At 46.4% G+C, this 24587-nt stretch overlaps 1 protein-coding gene across 5 annotated transcripts in view; it reads right to left on the bottom strand.

The window, feature by feature from the left end:
• LOC102444426 (uncharacterized) overlaps positions 1-24587 on the bottom strand; it is an 81973-nt gene that overhangs the window by 12397 nt on the left and 44989 nt on the right. For all 5 annotated transcript variants that reach the window (XM_075925380.2, XM_089777492.1, XM_075925383.2 and 2 more), the window contains one exon: positions 12960-13013. In XM_075925380.2, the coding sequence (XP_075781495.2) occupies positions 12960-13013 (54 nt within the window). The remainder of the gene's footprint in view (positions 1-12959; positions 13014-24587) is intronic.

Below are 24587 nucleotides of genomic sequence, written 5' to 3'. Positions count from 1 at the left end.
TGTCACAAAACACTGGTGACCTTTCAACTTTGATGTGTAAATTCATAAACTGCAGGTGAGGAATTAGGGGTCTAGTCTTGGCTTTGTCATGGACTCGGTGTGTGGGACTAAGCAAGTAACAGCACTGCTCTCATGCCTCAGTTTCCCATTTGTAAAATACAGGGCTAATCCCTACTCCACAGGTATGGTGAGGATTAGTCAACTAAGGTCTATGTGCTGATCCACAGAAAAGTAGTTTCCTATCATTTACTCACTTGCTTCAGGCACTTTGCAAAAATATAGAGCCTCAGGCAGGGTAAATTGCTATAGCCCCATTAAATTCATTGGAGCACTGATGGTTTGCACCGAGTATCAGGATTGGACAAAGAATATTTCCCTTTACAAAGACAAAACTACATCCTCCAACATCTTTTCCCTGCACCCCTACACATTAGCTTAGTCTGGGAAAGTATCCAAAATACTTCCCATGAAACTGTGGCTATATGTAAACACAGGTCCCTCTGTTGGAACTAGGGATGAAATCCCAGATCCAAACACTCGCTTGCTTGAGGGAGTTCAGATCCAGAGCTGAAATCTGCAGCTGTGTCCTGTCCCTAATGTTTACAGATAGCTTGCTGACTTTTCCCTTTCCTCACACCCTTCTGTAAAGTCATGGAACTGTCTGGGTCTTTGCCTGCCTCCGCTAAGAGCTGCCCTGCACCCACTTCATGCTGTACAGGGCCAGCTCAGTTTGCGAAGGTCACGTAAACACAACTGTGTCCTTGTAGAAGGGAAAAAAAAACCCTGCCAAGTGCTTGCAAATGTCTTTGCGGGGTTGTTAGCTGGCAACTAGCAGTGCTACAAAGGTGCAACCAGACAACACGTGAACTTCTTTGGAAAGATCTTCAAAGAGGCCCAATGGATGCTTCATGCTCAGTTACCCATAAACCTGGGCAAGCAGGAAAGGTGCCAGATCTGGGTTCTTGCTGATGCCATCCTACAAGATAAATCTTTTCCTCCCTTCTTTTTGGCACATTATAATGCCTTTGAGAGATCTGATTCTGGGCCCTGATTTAGCCGGCATAATAATCCGAGGTCCAGAGGGCATGGGATGAAATTAAAATGGCAATGCATGTAGCAGGGCATGCTTCTGAAGGCAATATGGCTAACCTGTGCAGCTCCCTCCCACGGAGAACAAACTAAGAGCTGCATTCTGGACACTGTTCCTAGGCACTGGCCAAAGCAGGGTCACAGCTCATCTGCTCTAATCCATTCTGAAGCAGAGGGGGACAGTGTCCCAGGGGTACTAACTAACAAGCTGCAGCTCCCATTGGGCAGGGACTACAATTATGCCTGGTCCCTGTGCAGAGGGCACAAGGCGGAATCTCCTAGCACACCCATGCACGGACAAGAAACAGCCTGGTCCTTATTCTCTCAATTACAACTCCACCCCCTTCCCTGCACACTTGTCAGTACTCTGCTTAAGTGACAATGCCATCTTGTCGCCTTTCTATGAGAAGGACTTCACACACCTCCTCCCATCCCCCACACAACCACACTGCCAGGGCCTGACACACTCACTTTTAGTTCCATTCTGAGGTTGACCCTGGAACTTGCAGAGCAAGGAGATCGATTGTCTTGCACGTGGCGTGTGCTTGTGTGTGACCTCTATTCTCTGCTCCGTGTTAGCCCAGGGCAGTGCAATTCCATGGAGCCAAGCCGTGTGGCACAGAGAAGATTATCCTTTGAATTTATAGAGTATCAAAATTAACAGTGCAATGTGAGTATTAATCATCCTGGTATAACCAGGCCACTGGCACGGTGCGCTTGCTTCTGGACAAACTTCCTTGGTTGTGGATGCCAAGTGTGGTAACTGGGCATAGGATGACACGAGGTGTAGACGGACGGAGGAGGATTCCGCTGTGGACTGTGAGCGCGAATGGGAGACAGGTTCTCACAAGCTTTGCAAGCAACTGAGAGCCTGGAAACAACTGCAGCAGCACTGGGTGCAGTGATCAAGGAAAATGCCCATCATCTCCAATTTTATCTCCAGCTGGCGAACAGATGCGTACTGGTGGAGGAGCACTAGCCATGGTCAATGGTCCCTCTAATTTTTTCCATCCATATGTGGAATAAATTTTAGTATGTGCACCACCAATAGAAACATGCTGTGAGCATGTGTGCTAATCAACTGGAAGGCATTTGAATCTCTCGTGGGTGGCCTCCCAAGCTTACAGGGATCACTGGTCATGGGGCTACCCACATCTCCCTCTCCTTCCATCTTGTTGTACAACCTCATGGATCACTTTCATTCCCAGAATCCAACTAGTGACCTCACAGGCCCTGTTCCTAGTGCTCTGACTCCATGTCCCCTTCTCAGTTCCTCTGCAACCTACAGGTCTCTCCCACCACTCTATTTGTCATCCCGTAGGCCCATTTCATCCTCTCCCCCACCCCAACAGTCACAGCCCTAGCCTTTTTACTCCTTTGCTGCAGCTCTCCACATGGACGGCACTTTCTGACTCATCTTCGCAAGCCTTCCACGTAGCACCACAAAAGCCTACATCGCGGATGGAGTCTCAGGTGATGTGTGACCAGCCTCAGAAGGTGCACAGTTTCAGTTTACAGGAGCAACCAAATATCCAGATACTTCTCTGAATTATCCCAAATATTTAGGCTTGCCATTCCAGTCTAAGTCACAGGGTGAACGACTTGACACAGCCAAGTCAACAACATAGCTAGGAATAGTCCTTATTCCCCAGTCTTTGACCCCTGGACTCCCTTTGGTATAATACAGTACTAGGCGCATTTCAGAGCTCCAAATTACTCCACAACACTTAACCTGGCAAGCACTTCCATGATTCAGTGACTGCATAGACCCAGAATTTATAAAGAGTGGATTGCAATAAAATAAAACCATGTCTGGGTATTTTGCATGGTACCCAACTCAAGTTGAACTTCCACCATAAAGGAAATGCTGGACAAAACTGTCAGGAATTCTCCATCTCAAGAAATAGGGCTCTCATGGGATGGGTACACACACATCCCTTCAGCAAGCAGCTCACTCCTTCAAAGCTGGTCAATGGCCTGATGGAGAGAAATTGTGCGTGCTGGCAATGATCCTCTGACTGCAGTGGAGTTATGCTGATTTCCCCCCTCTGAGGGTCTGTTCCAGTGCATTCAGCAGAGGAAATAAGAACAGCCATACTGGGTCAGACCATTAGTCTGATACATCCAGCCACGTATCTTGTCTTCTGAAAATGACCTATGCCAGATGCCTCATAGGGAATGAACAGAATAGGACAATTTATCACAACACGCATCCCCTGTCACCTAGTCCCAGCTTTTGGCAGTCAGAGATTTCGGGACACCCAGACCATAAGGTTGCATCCCTGATTATCCTGGCTAATAGCTACTGATGGGCCTATCCAGCATGAACTTACCAATTTCATTTGGAAGACAGTTATATTTTTGGCCTTTTCAACATCCCTTGGCAACAAGCTCCACAGGTTGACTGTGCATTGTGTGAAGAACTTTCCTTGGTTTGTTTTCAACCTGCTGCCTATAATTTCATTGAGTGACCCCCTACTTCTGGTGTTATACAAAGGGGTGAATAACTCTTCCGTATTCACTCCCTCCATGCCATTCATAACTTTATAGACCTCTCTCCTATAACTGCTTAGTTGGCCTATGCTGATTTCTACCAGTTGAAGCTCAGGCCCTGGATAAGCAGATCACAAAAATTCCCATCCGCATGGGGCTATTTGCTCAGCGATGCAGCCAAGGACTGAATTGACTGTGACTCCCTATCTCTTCCAGAGGTGTGGGCTGAGGCACACCAGCAAGGCACGATGTGGGGTGGAAAGTACCACAGACGTTCCTGCTCTGCAGTTAGACAAGCTTTCAGCCTCCAAGGCCTACCATTGAGTTCTCTTTAAAAATACAGAAAAGGCCCAGCCTACTTTACTGCTAGCAGTGGAACCTCCCACACACACACTGATCACTCCACTGTTTGGTAGGTCCATATGCCTATAGTGCCCTCACAGAGCCACTTGACTCTCGTAGGAACACTCAGGGTACGTCTACACTTGCTCCCTAGCTCGAACTAGGGATGCAAATGTAGGCGACCGAAGAGTAACGTTAGTTCAAACCAAGGGGTTTGGTTCGAACTAACGTGTCCCGGTGCACACTTTCACTTTCCAAACAGCTGTTGAGTGGAGTAATGCGCCGGCAAGATCATGCTAATGAAGCGCGGGATATTTAAATCCCCGCTTCATTAGCAATTTCAGTCGCCTACATTTGCATCCTTAGTTTGAACTAGGGAGCAAGTGTAGACGTACCCTCAGAGGGGACTGTGCACTGCATAGCACTGGAGCCATTCTGGACACTCTCTCTCTTTCACTCTAAGGACCCATGGGAGTTTGACCACAGTCTTCATGAAAGAGCATCAGAAACTGACTCTAGAAGCAGATTCAACACCGTACTGAAAATCTCAAGGAGAATGTGGGGAACTTTAGTATTCACTTCCCACTCCTTTTTCCGAAAGCCACTGGAGCGCCTTCCAGTACACGACAGTGCTGTCAGTCCCAGCTCCCCAGAAGGGAAGGAAAGGGTGTCCCACTACCTGGGATGAACAATGATGCTCCCCCAGCGGAATCAGTGCTCCCACACCCACTCTAAGTGATGAGGAAGGAAAGCTTGGGGATTAAAGCACAGGACTGAGTTCTCCTCATTGAAGTCACCTGGGTTCTCTGCCTGTCTCTGTCAAAGCCTCGCTGTGTGACCTTGGGCAAGTCACATCGCCTGTTTGTGCCTCAGTTTGCCTCCCTGTGAAATGAGGGCCATCGCGTGTACCTGTTTGTGAGGCTAGTTTACAAGGTGCTGATAGAGATGTAAAATTCCATTGCCCTTGAGCTCCCTAGGTAGACACATTCTCTGCACCTCACTGCAGAGCCGAGCCAAAGAGATGTGCATCTGCCACCTGGCATACTTCTCATTTGCAAACAGCACAGGCCTCTGCCAAAGGGGGGAAGGCCAGCACACATCCTTCTGACTCCAAACTAAAAGGTTCCCTTGTTATAAGGGAAGAGGCCACAGTGCATTTCTGCAGCAGCCGTTTAGACGCAGATGCCAAAGATAAGAGGCAGCGAAGTCATTCCAAGGACCTGGCCCCTGTCCAAGCAGGGGACTTTCTCAGGAACTGAGACTGAAACAAGAACACAGGGGAGTTTATGTTCTGATTTTTAATCCCTACTTTATTTTCATATTGCAGAAAAACATCTCCCTGATCAAACAAGTTATCAGATTGGCCCCAGGTCCACACTCTCTCTTGCCTGCCCAAGCAAGATCTCTTTAGACCCCTGGGCACTTAGAGATTGTGTCCTCTACATGCCTGTTGCTGCTGAGATAAGCACAGCTCTGCCAGGGTATATGCGAGTGAAGAACAAGGGCAGGGCTGGATGAAGGGTAGGAATGGCAGGGTTATAGCACAAGGGGATCCCCAGGAGGAAGGGACAATCTTCATGCTTTCTGTAAAAGGCAAAGGTGAAAGTAAGTCCGTGTGCCCCAGTGCACCACACCGGTAAGAGACTGGCCAGCTGGGGGTGGCCTTGGCACTACACACTGGGCTCCAACCCCAGTGCTCCAGTGGCGGGGCAGCATGGTGGCCACATTCCCAGCCCTGACTTCCTCCCACGCTCCCAACCCCCTGCTCTTACTTTCCCCACCCTCCCACCCCATCCTGATTCCTACACCCCTCCTACATCCCCACGTCCTGACCTGAGTCCCTCACAATACTGAGCCCTGAGCTCCCATAAACCTTCACAACCCCCAACCCATCACACTCCATCCCATACTTACATTTCCTACAGGTACTGTATTGCAACCCCCCCTGAGGAGGGGGGTGGTTCTCAGGGCAGGGAATGAGAGGGTTGCAAAAGGACAGTACCTGTAAGAAATTTAAGTTACTTTCACCCCTGAAAAATCAATTGAAAAGAAATATAAACACTTGCTCCCTGCGAAGGAATGAGTCCACCTGAAACACACAGCGCTCGCAGTCTCAGCCAGGAGGCAGCTTACCTACCCAAGGTGAGGTGCAAGGGGAGGGACTGTACCTCTTCTCATGATGAGCAGTTCCTAGGTGGCTTCCATTCCTCCTGCAACCTAACATGGAAGCCACTTGCCACCATCTTACCTATTTAGCTAAAGTATATCAGTTTCAACAGGCAAGCTCAAGTGGTCCCCAGCCTCCATTGCCACAGCTAGCTGTATAACCCAGGCACGTACATGGGCTGCAGCACATCCCTCTTCCTATACACCCTTTTCAGGGAGACAAAAAGAGGATTTGACCCAGCAGCTCCCATAACACATTGAAGGAGTCCCCCATTGTCTTCAAGAGGGAGCCTCATACACCATCTCACCCCAGTACTTGTTAAGTTACAGTGGAAAAGCTTCATCTGATGGGAGCCCTCATCACTGTAGCTTGTGACCCAATGATTAGGGCATTCACCTGGGCAGCAGGTGAGCCCTCGTCAGCTCTCTTCTCAGGAGGCAAGGGGGAAATTGAAGCATCTGGTATCAGCCACTGTTGGAAGATGGGCGACTGGGCCAGCAGAAGCATTGGTCTGACCCAGTCTGGCTATTTGCATCATCTCAAAGGCAAAGGACAGAAGAAGGCAACTGTCCTACCAACTGTCTGCCACTCCCATCAGCTGGTGGGCTGAGGTTTAGGGATGCTTTGAGCAGGGCCATAACAAGGATGGGGAAGCAAGGTGCTCACCCCAGGCGCATCATAGTGAGGTGTGCAAAGATGCTACAAGTAAAAATAATAAGCTGCAAAACTAAAGAGTGCGACGCTAACCTAAGAAGACGAGGCGCATAATTAATATTTTTCCCTGGGCCCAAAAATATCAAGTCACGGCACTGGCTAGGGATGTTAGGAATGAGTCAACTACTTGACTGCCCGATAAGCATAAGCTTTGAAAGGCAGCAAGGGGGGTGGGAGATGGTGCTGGGGAGAACCGGCTTAAAAGCTGGATCCCCGAGCCCTGTCTTTGCGGTACCACCTGCTTCCCCCCCACCCACTGCCTTTATGAGAGGCAGCTGGGGGGATGGGGAGCTGGGCCCCCCTGCAGACAGGGGCTGCTGCCACCAAACAGCCCCAGTTTGCGATGGCTTGGACTGGCTCTTACTACATTTAAAATTCAGAGCTAATTTGAAGCAAGGGTAGCTCAGTCCCAGCTCTAGCCAGCTCCAGGAACTATCCCCATTGTGGCTCTGCAGAGCGGCCCTTATGGACTAATCATGTAGTCAATACACAATCAGCCGGATGACTGCAATTTAACATCCTTAGCGCTGGCCTGGAGCATGGCTCTGTGTCCCTGACTAACTTGACCAATAGCCCTTGATGGAGCCATTCTCCATGCAACTGCTCACTTTTTTATTGAAGCCATTTACAGGTTGGCCTTCACGATGTCGCCTAGCAGAGCATGTCATATACTCACTGTGCCTTGCAGGAAGACGTACCACCTTTGATTTGGTGTAAACGTGCTGCCTATTCAGGTCACCCTGACTCTTGCGTTATGTGAAGGGGTGAATAACACGTCCTCATTCACTTCTCCACACGGTTTATAGAGATCTATCATATCCTGCCTCTAAAATGGCTTTCCCATACTGAAATGGGAGCCGGGCTCTCCCTTCCCTACAGTCACAAGTGAGGCTCCCTCACCACTTGGCTAAAGGTTACATGGTCGCCTGCAGCCTCTTTCCCCCCTCACCTCAGTTTTTTAGTGGGGCATTCAAAGTTACCTCACAAGAAATTATGTTGGCCCCTGCCATGGATTGCAAGCAAAGGGCGGTATCTGGGAGGGGTAGACACTGGTTCAGTTTCCTTCTCCCTGCCTGAGGAGAAGAGATTTGAATAGCATTCGCTCAAGTGTGAATCCCAGTCAGGAACAGGCTAAGGTGGGTTGTGCCTTGTAGTGGCTTGAGGCTGTGCCATTGTTATCAAGTAGAAATTAGGGAAGGTCTAATTGCTGAATCCCTGTGTAGTCCAACAGTCTGGGTGTCCAGTTGTGTGGGTTCAACCCATTCCTCAACTTCCTGAGAAGGGACCTGAGCAGCTGTCTCTGAAGTGAACGTCCAGCTGCTGAACTAAGAAGTGGCTTCCTGGGGATGGCCTGGTGTTTGCTGCCTCATCCTGTTCTGCTAGAGTTGTTCCATTTTCATTCCATATTCATGGGGTGGTTTGCAAGACTTGCAAGCAGCCTTGTGGAGCCTCACAGTTAGGGCGTGTGCTTAGCATGTGTAAGCTTGGGATTCAAATCCCCCTTTACACTTGCTGAGAAGGGATTTTAATTTTCATCTCTTACCTCTCAAGTGAAGTCCTGGGCTAGGTGCTATTCTGACCTGGAGCCTCCCTTGCTCTTTTCTGCTCAAGCTTCTCCTCTTTCAGCACATATTCATCAGGCCAAAGCCCCAGCAAGCAACTCTGTCCAACTTACAGGTTGGGTGTGTGACCAGCAAGTGGGAGGTTGGGTTCACATTCCCTTCTTGCTTGTCGATTTCTTACTAACTCATGAGACTGGCCTCAGGGCTAGGCTAAGAAGTATTGTGAAGACTGGACATGCAGAAAGTGATTAATTAAAAGCACTAAATTTGGAAATAATAATGTCAATCACAGGTTTTTTGATATACCCTGAAGTTTGTCTCAGATTTATTTGCAAAAGCTTTGTAGTAAGCGCAAGTCAGTTGTCTCACTGAACACAACATTAAACATAATGGGAATTCATGATGCAGCCCCTCTCTGTTTTACATTTTCTTCATCAATATTTCTAAGCTGATTTTATATGTTAAATATACTCTTATGTCTTCATAAAGTAATCATTCCAGATTACTACATATTGAAACTCACTGAAACAAAGATATTATTTTAAATTAATCAGGCTGCTATAGCGTGTTCATAACAAAGTTTGTTATTTTTAGAAAAAGGGAACACTCATTTATTTTGCGTGATTTTTGTAGCAAAACATGTTGATTAAATTTCACTATATGGTTATGTTAAAATATGTTTCCAAAGATTTTAGGCATAACAAGAGATTGTATATCTTAGTTAAGGACTGATTTTGGTGGTGAGGTTCTCTTAAAACTAGTTCATCAAGAGTCAGAAGTAAAAGGGAAACTCACCTGTCCAGCTATCTGGAAGAAAAGGACAGTTTTCCTTTAAGGCAGTGGTCCCCAACATGGCCATAGTGGCCGTCGGGCCATTTCTGTGTGCCCGCCAAGTGATCAGGGCCGGCCCCGACCCCAGGCGCACAGCGCATGGGTGGAGTCAGCCCTTGGGCGCGTTGGTGGCGCCAGCTCTGGGCACGCAGCACATGGTCAGTGCCAGCCCCGGGCACGTGGCAGTGAGGCAGCCCCACCTCTGGGGTGCGCGGCGCGAGGTCTGTGCCGGCCCTAGCCCCGGGCGTGTGGCGTATGGGCGCTGCCAGCTCCTGGGCACGTGGCACAGGCGCCGAATCTGGGCACGCAGTGCATGGGCGGTGGTGGCCCCGTCCCCGGGCACGCGGGACATGGGCTCTTCCGGCCCCGGGTGCGCGGCATATGGGCGGCCCCACCCCTGGGCGTGCAGCACAGTTGCAGTGCCAGTCCCAAGAGTGTGGCGCGTGGGTGGCGCCAGCTCCGGGCACACAGCACATGGGTGGCCCCGCCCCCAGGCACGTGTGGCCCTGCCCCTGGGTGCCCAGCATGTGAGCAGCCCCGCCCCCGGGTGCCTGGCAGCCCCAAAAGGTTGGGGACCACTGCTTTAAGGGCTCTCATCAACAGGGGAGTGAAAGGGGAGTAGGGATAGATAGCTAGAAAAGGTAGGAAGATTTTGGAAGCAAGTTTTGTATTACAGTAATTAAAATTAAAATGTTTATTTTACAGAAGGGTGGTCTTTTGAAGAACTTATTTTAAAAACGATATGTCTGAAGATCCAAACATTTAAGACTAAAGCTGAATACTCAGATTGTGCATCTACATATCTACACAAGGATTTTTTAGAGATGTGATTTTGTAATCTTCAGCAACAAGCTAACGAAATATTTAAAGCTAATTTTAAACTAAGGTCTTGTAAGGATAGTAATGCACAACTATGCAACATAGTAATACACAACTGTTTTTGTCATTAAATTCAAGATTGGCACCTACCTGATCAATGCCGAAACCAGTGGGGGGAACACTTTAACCTCCCTGGGCACACAGTTTCGGATTAGCAAGTTGCCGTTTTCAGATAGGAAAACTTCAAAAATAGGCTACAGAGAGAAACTGCTAAGCTGGAATTCACATGCAAATTTGATAGTGTGAACCAAGGACTAAACAAACACATGGAGTGGTTCTCCCATTCCAATAGGAGTGAAGCGGTTTTCCTCTTCGAGTACTCTCACCTTCTCGACACCGTTGGAGATGAGCCACAGCCATTCGGATTCAATTAGCACTGATGTCTCAGTCCCATCTCTGTATCCTTTTTTTTCCTTCTTCTTCCTGTCTTTCTTTTTCTCTTCAGCATCTGAGGAAGTGAGCTATAGCCCACGAAAGCTTGTGCGCTCATACCCTAATAAATGTGTTCGTCTTTACAACGCCACTGAACTCTTTATTGTTATTACCATTTAATGGCTCTTTCACAGATTCAATGTTATGCTAATAGAGCTGGCAAACTGGAAGGCTTTTCAGTTTTAAGTTAACAGATCCACTTTCCAGGGAGGAGTCACCAGTCTGCAAGCAGCAACAGCCTGCGATGGGAACCTTCAGGAATGGTCAGAATAGGACTAGAATGAAGGGACATGTTGAGCACTAAGGCCCAGGGAAGGCATTGCCTCCCCATGCCTCTTATACCCACCACCCATTGTGCATTGGTTGGGCTACCTCTTGTGACTTAAGTGACCGGAGTTCAAGTCTCTGCTCTGGCACAGCCTGCCTGTGTGATTTCAGGCGAACCATGAGCCATGCCTCAGTTTCCCAGCTGTCAGATGGGGATAACAGCACCTCATGGTGGAGGGATGTGAAGATAAAGACAGTGAAGTGCCCAAATCCTACGGTACCGGGAGCCATGTAAGTTCATACCATTGAGAAATGCCACTAACCCTGTTTTCCTGGCTTGACTTCAGAAGCATGGATCTCACACCACCTCTCAGAAATCTTGTGTTCTGCTCATTTGCTGTAGTCAGGCCTGACAGGGGCTCAGTTGGGAGGGAAGGAATAATTCAGTCTCAGATTCTCCAGTGAGCTGGAGTAATGAGCTCACAGTGCTAGGGGAAACCTACCCCTGAGTCTCTCACCTTCCCTAGTAGGTGTCCCTGAAGCCCATGGGGAACTGTTAGCCAAGCAGCACACAACTAACCAGCAGCCCGGGGACAGAAAGACAAGCGGATTGAAAGTGCGTATGGAAAACAAGGAACCTGATACCCTGTTTGCACCGGAATACAGGAGCCAAGAGGAGACTGGCAGCAGGTGTGTGCAGGACAGACACAGCCCTGGGGAAGCCAGTACTGGAACAGCAAGAGATGGCTGCTGGAAAGGAGTGAGCTGCACTGACAGAGCTTTCTAGAGGTTCAAGCTAGAATAAAAAGTCAGGGTTAAGAGACACGATCAGACTTGTGCTGGGTCACAGCTGGGGTTCTTGCAGGGCACGACTGAAGTGCTTTGGCAGAGGGGATAAGTCTGGGGGAGAATGAGGCATGGCAAAGTAGCACAGTGGCTTTGGGTATGCAGAGGGCCTCGACGCTCCAGTTCTCAGTTCAGTTTGCTTTTGGGGCGTGCTGTCATGAGGATACCGTGTAAACCACGAAGACGCTATCGTGCATGTTGGTTTGCATTTGCCATTCATCACCTCCAGCTGTCGAACTGTGGGAACGCAATTATTGCAACAACAGCGGCTGGTTTTGCACCAGGGATGTTTGCTCTCTTCTCTCTGGTTAGCAGGTTGGTGGTGTTTTCAGCTGTGTATTACAGACGCACTGCAGATCATCTGAGGATCATTTGGGATTCAGCTGCTAGCCACCTGAGGCATTTGGTTTAGTCTGAGGAATACTAGAGTGTGGCAGATCATCTGCAAATCTCCCACCATGCCCTACAGATAGGATTGCTAGATACCGTTCACCAACATGGAGCTAAAATGCCGCTGAGATGAGGGTTAGTAAAAGCATCAGCTAGAGCAAAGTCAATATATTATCAGAGTATTGTACAAACCCTCCCATGAAGCTCTGCCAATGGACCTCATTGCCATTGCCCACTTAGAGAAGGGCAGCATGGTCCAGTGGTAAGGGCACTGGCAACCTGGTTCAATCCTCTGCTCTACTGCAAACTTCCTGGCTGACCTTGTGCAAGTCACTCTGGGCCTCAACTCCCCATCTGTAAAGTGGGGCTAATAGCACTGCCCTACACTACTAGGGTGTTGTCAGGATATGTTTATACAGAATGTGAGGCACTCAGATGCTCTGGTAATAGAGGGCACATAAATACTTAAGAGAGTCCTGACCTGCTGCTCCCATCCCTGGTTATTCCGGTCCCGAGTCCCACACAATTCCCTTCAGCTATTAACCTGCAGCCACACTCCTTGCTATTCTGCATCTGGGCTTATGCAGATCCCAGCCAATGCCTCTCACTCCCAGACTGCAATACTCTGTTATTGCAGACCTGGGCCCCTCCTGGTGGAGAAGGGACATTGTGTAAGCATAAGCATTTACAGGATGCCACAGACTTTTACTTTAAGCAAGATCTGAGCCCAAGGTTTCCAGGGCGGAAAGGTTAACATATGATCGCATTAGCACCAAGCCTCAATTATGTTGATTACAGTCCATGCTTGGAAAAATCCTCTAGACCAATGACTCGAAGGAAAACCCACCCCAAAGGAAACCTCCACAGACCAGCTCTCATTTGTAGAGATTCAAAAAGTGTCATCCTTTCATACACATCTGGTAACATAACAGAAATAGTCAACTTACACGAATTTTAATAACTCTTGTTTTTGCTCCGCAGTTCTTCTTGAGCAGCATTTTCTGGAAGAGAAACGGAATGCATGGGTTAGGAGCAGTGGTGTGGAGGGAACAGACACAAAGCCAAGGGAATCACTTTACATTACATCAACGAAGATGGATGGTTCAGAGGAGTAGATAAGACAGGAATACCAAATCAGACCAGTGGTCTATCTAGCCTACAGTCTTTGATGGTGGCCAATACCAAGTACTTTAGGGAAAGGTTCAAAAAACCCTCTAGAGGGCAATTATGGAAGAATTTGCCCACAGGAAAGGTTTTTTCCCCCTAATTTCCATCACTTAGGGCATGTCTGCACTGCAAAGTTATTTCAAAATAACTCCTGGTATTTCAAAATAACAAGATGCACATCCACACAGCAAGCCTGTTATTTAATTCAAAATAACAACCCCTGAATTTACAAGGAATAATGCCTATTTTGAAATAGGGTTAGTGTAGACACTCAGCTGATGTTATTTCGAAATAACTATTCCCCAGGGTCATTCAAAGTAGTTACTCCCCAGTGCTTCCTGGGGCTCTAAATTGAGATAATGTGTCCACATTAAGGGAGCCTGCCTTGGACTAATTTTGAGGATTACCTGTAGTGTGGATTCGCTATTTCGAAATAGGTTTTTTGGAGTTATTATTTTGAAATAAGTTATTTCAGAATAACCTTGTAATGTAGACATAGTCTTAGTGACTGCCTTAGGTCCTGAAGTAAGAGAGTTTATATTCTTTTTCAAGAAATAATTATCCTATTTAAGGTAAGAATGGATGTTTCCATTATCCATATTTGTTTTTATTATATTTATTTAGCGTTATACAATAGATTAAAAACAAACACCAACCCGTAGCTCTTGGTTCATCTGCCATGAGTCCAAAAAGCCATTGCACTAGTCATAAAACATGGAACCATACATATTGAACAGGAGGAGTTTGTTATGGGGATGTTAAATGTAATTGCGGCTAATCGCGTAATTGATGGAATTTCCATCGACTACTCAATTAGTCGATAAGGGGGGTGCTTGCTACCCCTGCTAAAGCTCTGCAGTTTAAATGAAGTAGGAGCCGAGCCCGTGCTGCACTTCTGTCCCCCTCCCCCCGCACTGCAGAGACGGTGCTGGGAGGAACTGGCCTTTAAGCCACTGGCTCCTGCTCCCCTCCCACCTCTTGCTGCTTCTGACATAAAGGCAGCAAGGGGGTATATAGAATGCGAGTAGTTGGCTCAACTACCCAATAAGCCTAGACTTATTGGGTAGTTCACTATTCAACTACTCTTTTACATCCCTAGTTTGTTATAGAAAACGGCTACAGACAAACAGGCTTCCACACAACTTGAGTCCCAGTAGTGTTGCCTCTGTTTATCAGGAAATTTTATACAGTACCCAGACATGGAAGGCCTGAATAACATCAGAGTTAGTCCAAAAATATCTGACAACTTTTTTAGCGGGAAACTAAGTTTTATTGGAAAAACAATATTTTACAGAAAAATCTGTCCGTGAAATTTTTCAAAATGAAAAATTTGGAGGACACACCATTATTATTATTTTTTTTAATAAAGAGTAGCTTTCTCCCCACTTTCTGCTTTCTACCAATTGGAAAATTACAACAAAGCATAGAAAAGTGTTTTCTTCCTCACTTTCTTACACTTTGCTATTGCTTTTCAACTTGAAAAACTTTCCCCCACTTTGTCTGGTTTCCATCTTTTGCCATTTGGAAAACAGTAAACTCAGAAGACTGGGGTACTCCCCACCTTTTCATACTTTTGTTTTTAAACTTTCTCTTCCTTTTTCCAGGGAAAAAGCAGCCAAAATACTTAAAGATGGAACAAAGCATCTGAAAACTAAAACAAAAAACCCAAAACAAAACAACTGAGATTAAAAGAAGTTTGTGTCCTGAAACAAAACAACAAATTTCCATGGAAACTACAAGTTTTTGATCACTGGAAAAAAGTAAACCCATTTTCTCATCAGCTCTAATTAATCTACTGCAAGTAAACACACCTTTACAATACTCGTACAAACAAAGAAAACAAAAGAACCTCCCAAAATGTGCAAAGGGGAAAAAAAGCTACCTACCACCAGTACAAATATCAAGACAGGGCTACCAGCCCTCCACAAATACATCTCTCCCCAGACTCTTGGCAAAAGAATTAGTCTTGCAGTATGTTTTGAAAGCTGATAGAGCACCTACATTTTGAAATGCATTTAGTCCAAACAACCCCAAATCTGAGGACTGATTAGTTAACAGCTAACAAATATGACTAGTTAGTTGCCTGAATCCTCCATTTGCATAGGCCACCAAAGGGCTTTGTTGCAGCTACATGTATTAGTTACCATCCCAGAATTCTGCCCTAGAACCACCGTCAATGGGGTCAGTTCGGCCCCAAAGTCCCTGAAGGGACTCCAGCAGCGATTAGCACAAAGTAGGTGCTACCCAGGCCTGTGCCATCTGGTTCAACAAATAATTCTTTGGGAATTCCTATAAAACAATGCAGGGCTCCATTCCCAGCACTGCTGCCAGGGAGTTACTGTAAACTTGGTATTTATTGAAAGATGACTGCTTGTTTTTAAGATACTCCCCTTCCCACAACTGCTGGGAGAGATGCAAGGGTGGAGAACCTAATGGGGCTGAGTATCCTTTACAAAGATACTAACTGCAAGAGTTATGGGGTCTTAAAGGTTTTCATCCTCACTGCAAGCTTCTACAAAGCTGCTGTGATGCCTCACTCTCAGCAGATCTACCCACTGTCTGGGTGGGTAAAGTGAATCCTCCCTAAGTCAAAAAGTGTACACGCTGTTTGGCTCCGAGGGGATGATCTGCATACAAGCAGGGTTGCCAGATGTCCGGTTTTCGCCTGGACAGTTTAGTATTTTGGCCTTCCATATGGTTTAAAAAAAAAAAGAAGAGAGAGAGAGAGAAAGAAAATGAATACCGGACATGTAAAATGTCCAGTATTTTCTGTTTTCCTTGGATGGATGGCTGGCGGCATCTGTGAGGGTGGGGAAAGCAAGGAGCACAGCTTTTTTTTTTTTTTTTGCTCAACCAATTTTTCCCTGCCTGTTCGGGATTTTTTGTGAAGGTATTTGGCAACCCTATATACAAGAGGGAGTAGCACGGTCTAGCGATGAGAGCGTAAGAATCAGGACTCCTGGCTTCTAAACCCACCTCTGACAGAGGAATGTTGCTAAAGCTAGGAACAGGGCAGCCAGAGCTTCTAGGTTCTAATCCCCCTGTTATAAGCTTTCTGAGCAAGTCAATTGATCTGTCCATGCCTTTGTAAAACTGAGCTGATTCTACTCCGCTGTCCTCCATGATGGGAGAGAGCTTCCGTGATGCTTATAAAGTAATTTGGGCTACACAGCTGAAAGGAACTCTATAGGAGAGAAAGGCTCTGTTGAGTTGCCTGCTTTGCCCAGCCTCTGCTCACCGGAGACAAGTGTGGTACCTCTCAATCCCCCAGCCCAGCTTCCATTGATTCAAGGGATCCCACTCCTAGATCCTTTGACCCTAGCAAGGCACTCTTCCAAATCACGTGTTTCAGATTAGTATGAACACAAAGGCCCTGATGTTTACTCAACCCAGCCTCTGGCTAAATGGGAGGACAATTCATTGTGACTGTAACTGCCCCTACATAGGTACCTAATGATCTTAAAAAAGAATCCACAGACTACTTGAATAAATACAGGTTGAACTTGCTAGATAAATTCATGGAGAATAGGTCCACTAATGGCTATTAGCTAGGATAGGTAGGAACGAAGGAATGGTGTCCCTAGCCTCTGTTTGTCAGAAGCTGGGAATGGGCAGAGGGGAGCGAGGAATCACCTGATGATTCCCTGTTCTGTTCATTCCCTCTGGAGTACCTGACATTAGCCACTGTCAGAAGACAGGGTACTGGGCTAGATGGACCTTTGGTCTGACCCAGTATGGCCGTTCTTATGTTCTAACCTCTCTAAACTGGGACCCTCTGGTCCATCAACATCTGTGGTCCAGCAGAACCACGGATGTTGCTGGATCAGAGCGTTCTGGTGGAAGGCCAGAGGCAGAAACCCTGCAGCTGGGCTGGCTGTAGGGGGAGCTAGCAGGTGGGAGCCCTGCCATGGAAGTCCAGCTGGGCCAGAGCACCAGAAATGACCTACTCCAGTCCGGCAAAATCTCTCATTCAAGACCAGTCAGGTCTCGAGGGTGCCAGAGCACGGAGATCCAACCTATTCCACTTATTTTAATGAACTGGCTTGGCTGGGGAGTGGAGGGATAGACAGACAGACCCCACTGAATGGAATTAGTATTCCTCAGCTGTATCATAAACCCTATATTGCAGAATCTCTTTTCCCTAAAGTAGGAGGGCTGATCTTTAAAAGTGAGGTGACTTTAGTTCCATCCCTTCTTTCATGGTGACAGCTAGGAAGTCCTAGGTAGCATAGACTTGTTACTTGACAATAATCTCTCTGGTTTGTTCCCTGCTGGACTGTCCTTGAGTACAGAAGCAAAATCCAGGGATGAGGAGACTTCAAGAGGTGCCAAGGTTTGGGGAAGTGGTGCCTCTTTGTCCCTTCTATTCTCTGCCTGTTGCACGCAATAGTCTAGTCTCCTATTGGCTAAAATACTTTGGTCTCATTTTAGTTGCCGGGCCTGGTGTGTGGCTGCTGGTGGCCTGTGATATGCAGAAGGTCTGACTAGATGAGGTGGTGATCCCTCCGGCCTTAAGCTCTGTGCCTCACCCAGGTTCTCAGAACTGCAAAGCTGAGCCATAAAATCTCTGCTCAGAAAGTGCTCTCCTCTGAGACTGCAGAGATGTCCTGCTTCTGCTTAGGTAGATAATAAGGTGAGAATAACTGTGCTGCACTTCAGCTTTGCCGTGAGGATCTAGGAGATGCAGAGAGGCATAAAATGGCAGGAAATTAAATATTTTTGCCCTTCAAAATAAGGCTGAATCTAGCTGTTGTTTCAGCCAGTGAGATTTCTTGCTGCATTGCTTCTAGTCACACTGCCAGCACCCTTCTCCCTGGTGGGCTGCAGCACCCCAGCGGTGGAACAATTACAAAATCAAGTCAAGCCTCTTTGTATGTTTTTTCATCCCTTTGGTTCCAGAGCCAGTACACTGCCAAGCCCGCGTGCTGCCTTTCAGATTAGGAAGCTAAAGCATGCTGCTGCCTAGCAACAATGTGAGGACTTTCCAAGCAGCCCCTTTTCATCCTGGCTGTCTAGAGCTTTCCACATCCCAGTCCGGCTCTGAGACGCAGAGACTCATTAATTCACAGACGCATAAGTACAGACATGGTTGAAGTAACATTAACATGGCTGCATGACTTGGAGCAGCTTACGCCAGAAGGAAAGGCCCATAAGAGAAGAGTCACACCCAGTTTAGTAATCACTGTGTTACCCTGCTAGCAGCCCTTAAGTTCCCATTTTGCAAATGGGGAAACTGAGGCACACAGTGGCTACATGATTTGCCTGCTGTCACAAACGAGTGGCAGAGCAGCGAATAAAACTGGACCCTCATTCTGAGGCCTGTATTTTAACCACAAGACTACCCTTCTTCTCTCTGCAATAAAGGGAATATAAACTTAAATGTCCCTCCTGTCAAATTGGCCATAGGCTTTAGAAACTGAACTACAGTTATCAGAGCGATGGAAAGCACATTGTCCCATGCCGGTGTCTTCCAAAGTGAAGGCAAAAATAAAAATCACTGAAGAAAAGAAAAGTTTCTTCCAGGACCACATGCTGAGCCTCTCTGAAGTAAAAGCTGAGGGTTAAATTTCTGAGCACAGCATAATCAATTCAGCTTAAAAAATCCTCCCACCCACTCCACCTCCTGCACACAAGAGCATGCACAGCGATCGCCTTTATCCCAGACTAGGATTTAAAGGAAAATTGCAGTGATTCAATATAATTACTTAGAGAGTTACAGAGCCACTGAATAAAATATTGCAACTAACCCAAAACCTACAGCTCTAGAATTTGGCTGTAAAGCACTGCCATTCAGAGAGGTCTGTAAGCAGCAGAGACAAAACTACTGATCCTGCTGCTCTTAAAGCACAACCCTCCTCTACACTTGTGCTATTGCAGAATCTCCATGTAAGCATTTGCAGTATAGAGGCTATGACAAGCTTTGAGCAGTTGTTTGGGTCTACACTGCAGGGCTTAACTCGAAATAAGTTACTCAAACTGAGCTACGTCAACTGCATAGCTTATTTCGAAATAGCTTATTTCAAAATAGGGAGAGTCTACACAGCACTTATTTCAAAATAATTTCCTCCGACTTCCCTTATTCCTCATACAACGACGGTTACAGAAGTTGGAGTAAGAAGTCTTTCAGCTTGACAGTATTTTGATACTATTTTGAAATAACTGCTTGTTGTGTAGATGTGGACTAAGTTATTTTGGAATAGCACTAGTTATTTTGAAATAGTGTTACAATGTAGACATACCCTTTCTGTCCAGAAGAAGTCACTGAACCTTTGTTTCTACAACCACACACAAGCTACTAAGCAATCAAGTTTTTTACAATCTATATTAACAGACAAAAAAAACAGGATCTCCCTTTAAGTTAAGGTTGCTTCACTAATTAATATCAATGTTAACATATATGAATTCTAAATCATGATGCCTTTTTTTTTTTTAAATGAGCATTTAAAACTATGGAAATGAAGAGTGAAAGGAAGGTGCCAAAAGTTAATAATATTCAAATATACCTGCAGTTGAGACAACCTCTTCAAATGTACACATGCAAAATATCACACTACACTTTGAATAGGCAGATGGGCAGAGAGTTAAGGCTGGTTTTCAGACACAAATATTTATATATTAATTTTTTTTTAAAATCCTGGTTTCATTTTTACTACCGCCACAACTTATGTAATAATAATAAAAAAGATAGTTTTGTTCTTTTTTTAACCACATGGCTTTTTTCCACTCCAAAGTTGCACTTGATAGAACTAAAATTATTTTAATATCATTTTCATTAAACTGGTGCAAACTCCTCTGTGAATAATCTTAATTCAGTTTACTATCGGCTTACATCAATTTAATTTAAATGGACATTCTTCATTCACTTTCAACTTGGCTTATTTCAATTTATATTAAGCAGATCATTTGTTCATCTAAAGGTTTTGCACCAGTTTAATAAAAATGATTTTAAAATACACCTTTTAGCTTAACTACTGTACTATATGTGCAGATCAAGCCTTTGTTATAATAAAAGGAATGTCAGATCTACCCTTCCTTGGTTTTATACAGTACTGGGAGTGCTCTCAGCCTATAATTGGAGGTGTGTGTGTGGTGCGTTGTGTTTTATCTGGGGTAGGAGTTAAATAGGTGTTCACAAGGAAGCGATGAAATTTAAAAACAACCTGAATAATAGTCACTTGCCGTCAGCTAGGTTTACTTTCCATGCTAAAAGACAGGCTGCCAAAATGGGGGCAAAATGGGCAGCTGCCCCAGGGCCTGGTGATTTAAAAGGATCCAAGCCTCCAGACCCTTTAAATCTCTGCTGGAGCCCTGAGGCCAAGGAGTACTGAAGGGCTGGCTGGGGGAAGGTAGTCCCCAGGACAACCCCTTCTGTCTGAGGGCCCATCCCTTCTGGGGGGTCCAGAGCCAGGCCTCTGCTCCCTCACTTTGCCCAGGGGCCTAGCAATTCTGTCAGCAGCCTTGGCTAAAGATGATATCATACCACTACTGTTCTCCTGTAGTTCATACAGTCTTCTAGGAAAAACAGGAAAGGCAAGATCTGGATTTCTAATACACAAATAAAATGCAGGGGAAAAAATGTTTGAAAAAGAACTTTTCAGGGCTTTCCTCATCCATAATACAAAAAGTAAAAAAGGCAGAGATCACACCCCCTGCCCCCGCTTACTTAGAAGGAAACCTTTAAAGAGACACCTTGCCTCCAATGTGCATTCTGCCCTCTTAAGACAGCCACATTAATTTATGAAGCAAAATGAACATATGATCCTGGGGCACATCACCTTTTTAAGCCTAGCAGAAGCTTTCAAACTTGCAGAGAGTGTAGTAAGAGAGAAGGGAGAACATTGGGTAAGCAAGGGCGAGGGAAAACATATATAAAGAACAGGATGGATCTGTGGAAGGGTCCAGGATTAGATTGCTCAGGGGACTAGCAATGGGCAACCCTGGCCTTTTACCTCTAGATCAACTGGCCAAGTTAGGCCCAGGGCACTAGCAATGAAAAGCCATAGCCCTCCCGTGGCTCCTTGGTGGGTGATGCAAAGGATGCAGGGAGGTTTCTGTCCAGTTACACTGTGTGGGCATCCACATCACCAAAACTACAATCACTCACTTGGCCCCCTTTTTGGCAGAGCCATCAGAGAAGCGAAGGACTCAACGGGGCCACCGGAAGAGCTCCCCTCTTGCCCCTAGAAGTGGTATGAGCTGGACAGCTAGGGTGGGAGTAGCTCTTTTTGTCCAGGGTTCAGCCTCCAGGGTTGGTGCTTTTTAGGGGCACTAATCCACTTCCCAGACAAGAACTGCAGCTGCCAAAAGGCAAGTTCAGCATGTGGCCAGGTGAAGGTTCCTTTAGGGCAACCACACAGTGTCCCCCCCTGCAGGCATTCCTAGAGACCTCTGGACACCAGCCACTCATTAGGGTGGAAACAGCAACCTACTCTCTTCCTTTGCTGGTGCTGTGATGGGGTAAAGTGATTCCCACCCACCTCCCCAACAATTATTGTGTCTGGCCTGGCCTGCTGAGGGTTAATGCCTGTGCAGGGAAGGGAGCAGCTGCAGCAAGCGGGCCAGATGAGGTCAGGCCCCAGCACAAAGTGGCTATTGTGAGGCACGCTGCTGCAGGCTTCTGCCTGACTGCATTCCACCTATGTTTCACCGCGTGGCAGGGTGCAGGCAGGGTCGGGGTAGGGGGATGGGACACCCATGCCATCTGACACGCTGCAGTCTCACCCCATCAGCTCGAGAGGGGGTTTCAGCAGGACTGTATATAAAACAAGGCTGGGAAGAACGGTTGAGGATATGGGGAGAGGTCATCTCCAGTAACTAGGCAAGGGCTGCTCTCCCATACATTGCCCTCTCTACCAGGAGCCTCCTCTAAAATGCCTGCTGGACACAATCAGAGCTCAGCATTAGACCTGGCTCCTTCAGGTTCTCCCTCCCTGACAACCCCCCAGTTTCTCCACAAGACCATCTGTTAGCAGCAGCTGGGACCAACCAGAGGCCGGCGTTACTGTGGTCGGGCACCCTTTCCCTCGGCCACACCCTCTATGGCAGAAGATGGCTGCAATGGGGAGGAAAAAATCAATCCCTTGCTCCTGACCAATTCCCCTGTATCAAGGGAATTCCCCAGAGCCTGGATCTATTGGCTTTATGGCTAGCACAACAATGAATTAAGCCCTCTGAGTTTATGTCCTACACTTGGACTCGAGTCTGTTGCCACGGTTAACCCTGCAGGCCAGAACTGAGGGCCAGAACAGAACATTTCACATAAAACGTTAAACCAAAATCTCAGTTCAGATACCCTGGCCCATCTTCTTTTGGTCTTCCGGTAAAATAGGCTCTAACATCCCAGGTTGCCTGTGAGCCTGACTATGAGTTATTATTGGTGTGTGTTAAATGGCTGCTATATTCACCTACACAGCCACTGCACCAGGAGCCCTAATGAAAAATAATACACAATGTGTCCATAACCCTGGGGAGAAGCAGAAAGGAAGGTAACAATAGGGCAAACTACAGTGATTTTGACCTTTAATATGGAATACTGTTGAAGTTATTTAAAATGGTATTAGAGAGACAAGGTGGGGGCAGTAGTAGCTTTAATTTGTGCAATTTCTGTTAAGTGAGCGAGACAGGTTACACAGAGCTCTTGTTCAAGTCCCAGAAGTCCAAACAGAGACATTACCTCATCCATCCTCTTACACCCTCCAAAGACAGTATCTGAGCTTCTCAAAACCACTGATGGGTATAGCACCAACACTCCGACCGGAAGAAGGGAAGTATTCCCCATTTTACAGATGCGGCAGCTGAGCTACAGCTGGATTAAAGAGTACATTTTCCAAAGAGTCCATTAAATGTGGGAGCCTTCATTTTTGGCTGGCATCTTGGGCCTGATATTTAGCCTTTATGAAGCCCCTAGTGTTCCTCTTGATTTCAGTTACAATTATGGATCTTCAGCACCTCTTAAGATCAGATTCTGCGTGTCATCTGAGGTTATATAATCAAAGTCAGGCAGCACATATGAAAATCTGAGCTTAAGCATGGGGAAGCAACTACTCGCTATACACAAAATTCCCCCTCTCTCCCACCCAAGGAAGAGAATAAGAGCTAAACAAACTACACATGACAGATATTAGTCACTTCATGTAAAGCAATGATGGAAGGCATTCAGATCCTATAGTAAGAAAGACAGCATAAGAACCAATCCAGAATAGAACAAAATAGAACTCTAATTGCTGTATCAGAGGTCAGTGGGGTCTGCCATCTGACAGTGCTTCAGGATCCCAACTGTTCTTGAAGTCCAAGATAGCATCAATGACACCTGATAACCCCATAGACTATTTTTGGACAACCCTTGAGTACCACTTGGAAGCTACAGCTAGTACAAAGTGCAATTACTGACTTGCATAGAGCTATGATCTCTCTAGGGAATGGGTTTCCTGAATGTACAAAGGTGACTGACTCCCTATTGTTTCTGAGTTGGCTCTATGACATACGGTCACCAGGTATCTTTATAGGTGGCTCATCTCCTTATGCACTGCAAAAACTGGCCAGATCAGCAAAGACACCTTTGCTAACAGCCCTAAGATTTGATTTCTGAAGCCAGAGAGCTGGATGTACTCAGGGGAGAGTGCTCCGCTCTGCAGTCACATCCCTGCAAAGCATGTCATCAGGTCCATCTATTAATTCACAGCCAAATAGTAAAGTCCTTACTCAGTTTTCTCTCTGGCCGTATGCTAGCAAAACTACATTTGCATTTGGAAATAGCCCAGTCTGAAAACTCAGACACCTAGAAGGTGAAAAATAAACACAGAGGCGGCATTCATTAAATCCCTTTCACTCCAGCTCATCTGTATAGTATGTGCCAAGATTCGCCACCACTCAGATGATGCGTTAACTCTCCTGTTTGCAAGATCCTGTTGGGATGTCTGGGGCTCTAATTTCACAGCTGTCAAGCCTGGAAGGGAGGTCCTCAGAAACAGCTCATAAGCTTCTGATTCATTGCTGCCAATGTGACATTTCTTCCCCTGGTTCCTGATGCCAACTCCAGTGCTGTCCATAAGGAATGTCCAGTCTTGCCCAACATGTTAGCTGATGACTCCATGGTTCATATCACTTTTGCAATCACAGCAAGAGACCTTTGGACATATTAAGGAATACATCCTGGCTTAGATACGAGCTGAAATCCTACCAGCAATGTTTGCTATTGGCAGAACGGTTACATAACTGCTATACCACCTTCTTGCTCCCTTTGGAGTGCTGCAGCACCAGAAGAGAGAAGAGGGCATTTTGGGGCACATATTATCCATAAGGCCCAACATATGTCCTGCGATGGATGGGAGGAATACTACTCTTTTCCAGACATCCCAGCATTCAGTAATTAAATTGCCTGTAAAGGGTTAAACCCAGATCAGTGGGTA

This window comes from Pelodiscus sinensis, chromosome 3, assembly GCF_052426305.1.
Source record: "Pelodiscus sinensis isolate ZL-2025 chromosome 3, ASM5242630v1, whole genome shotgun sequence".
NCBI classification, from domain to species: domain Eukaryota; kingdom Metazoa; phylum Chordata; order Testudines; family Trionychidae; genus Pelodiscus; species Pelodiscus sinensis.
This window is presented reverse-complemented; position numbering and strand designations above follow the sequence as displayed.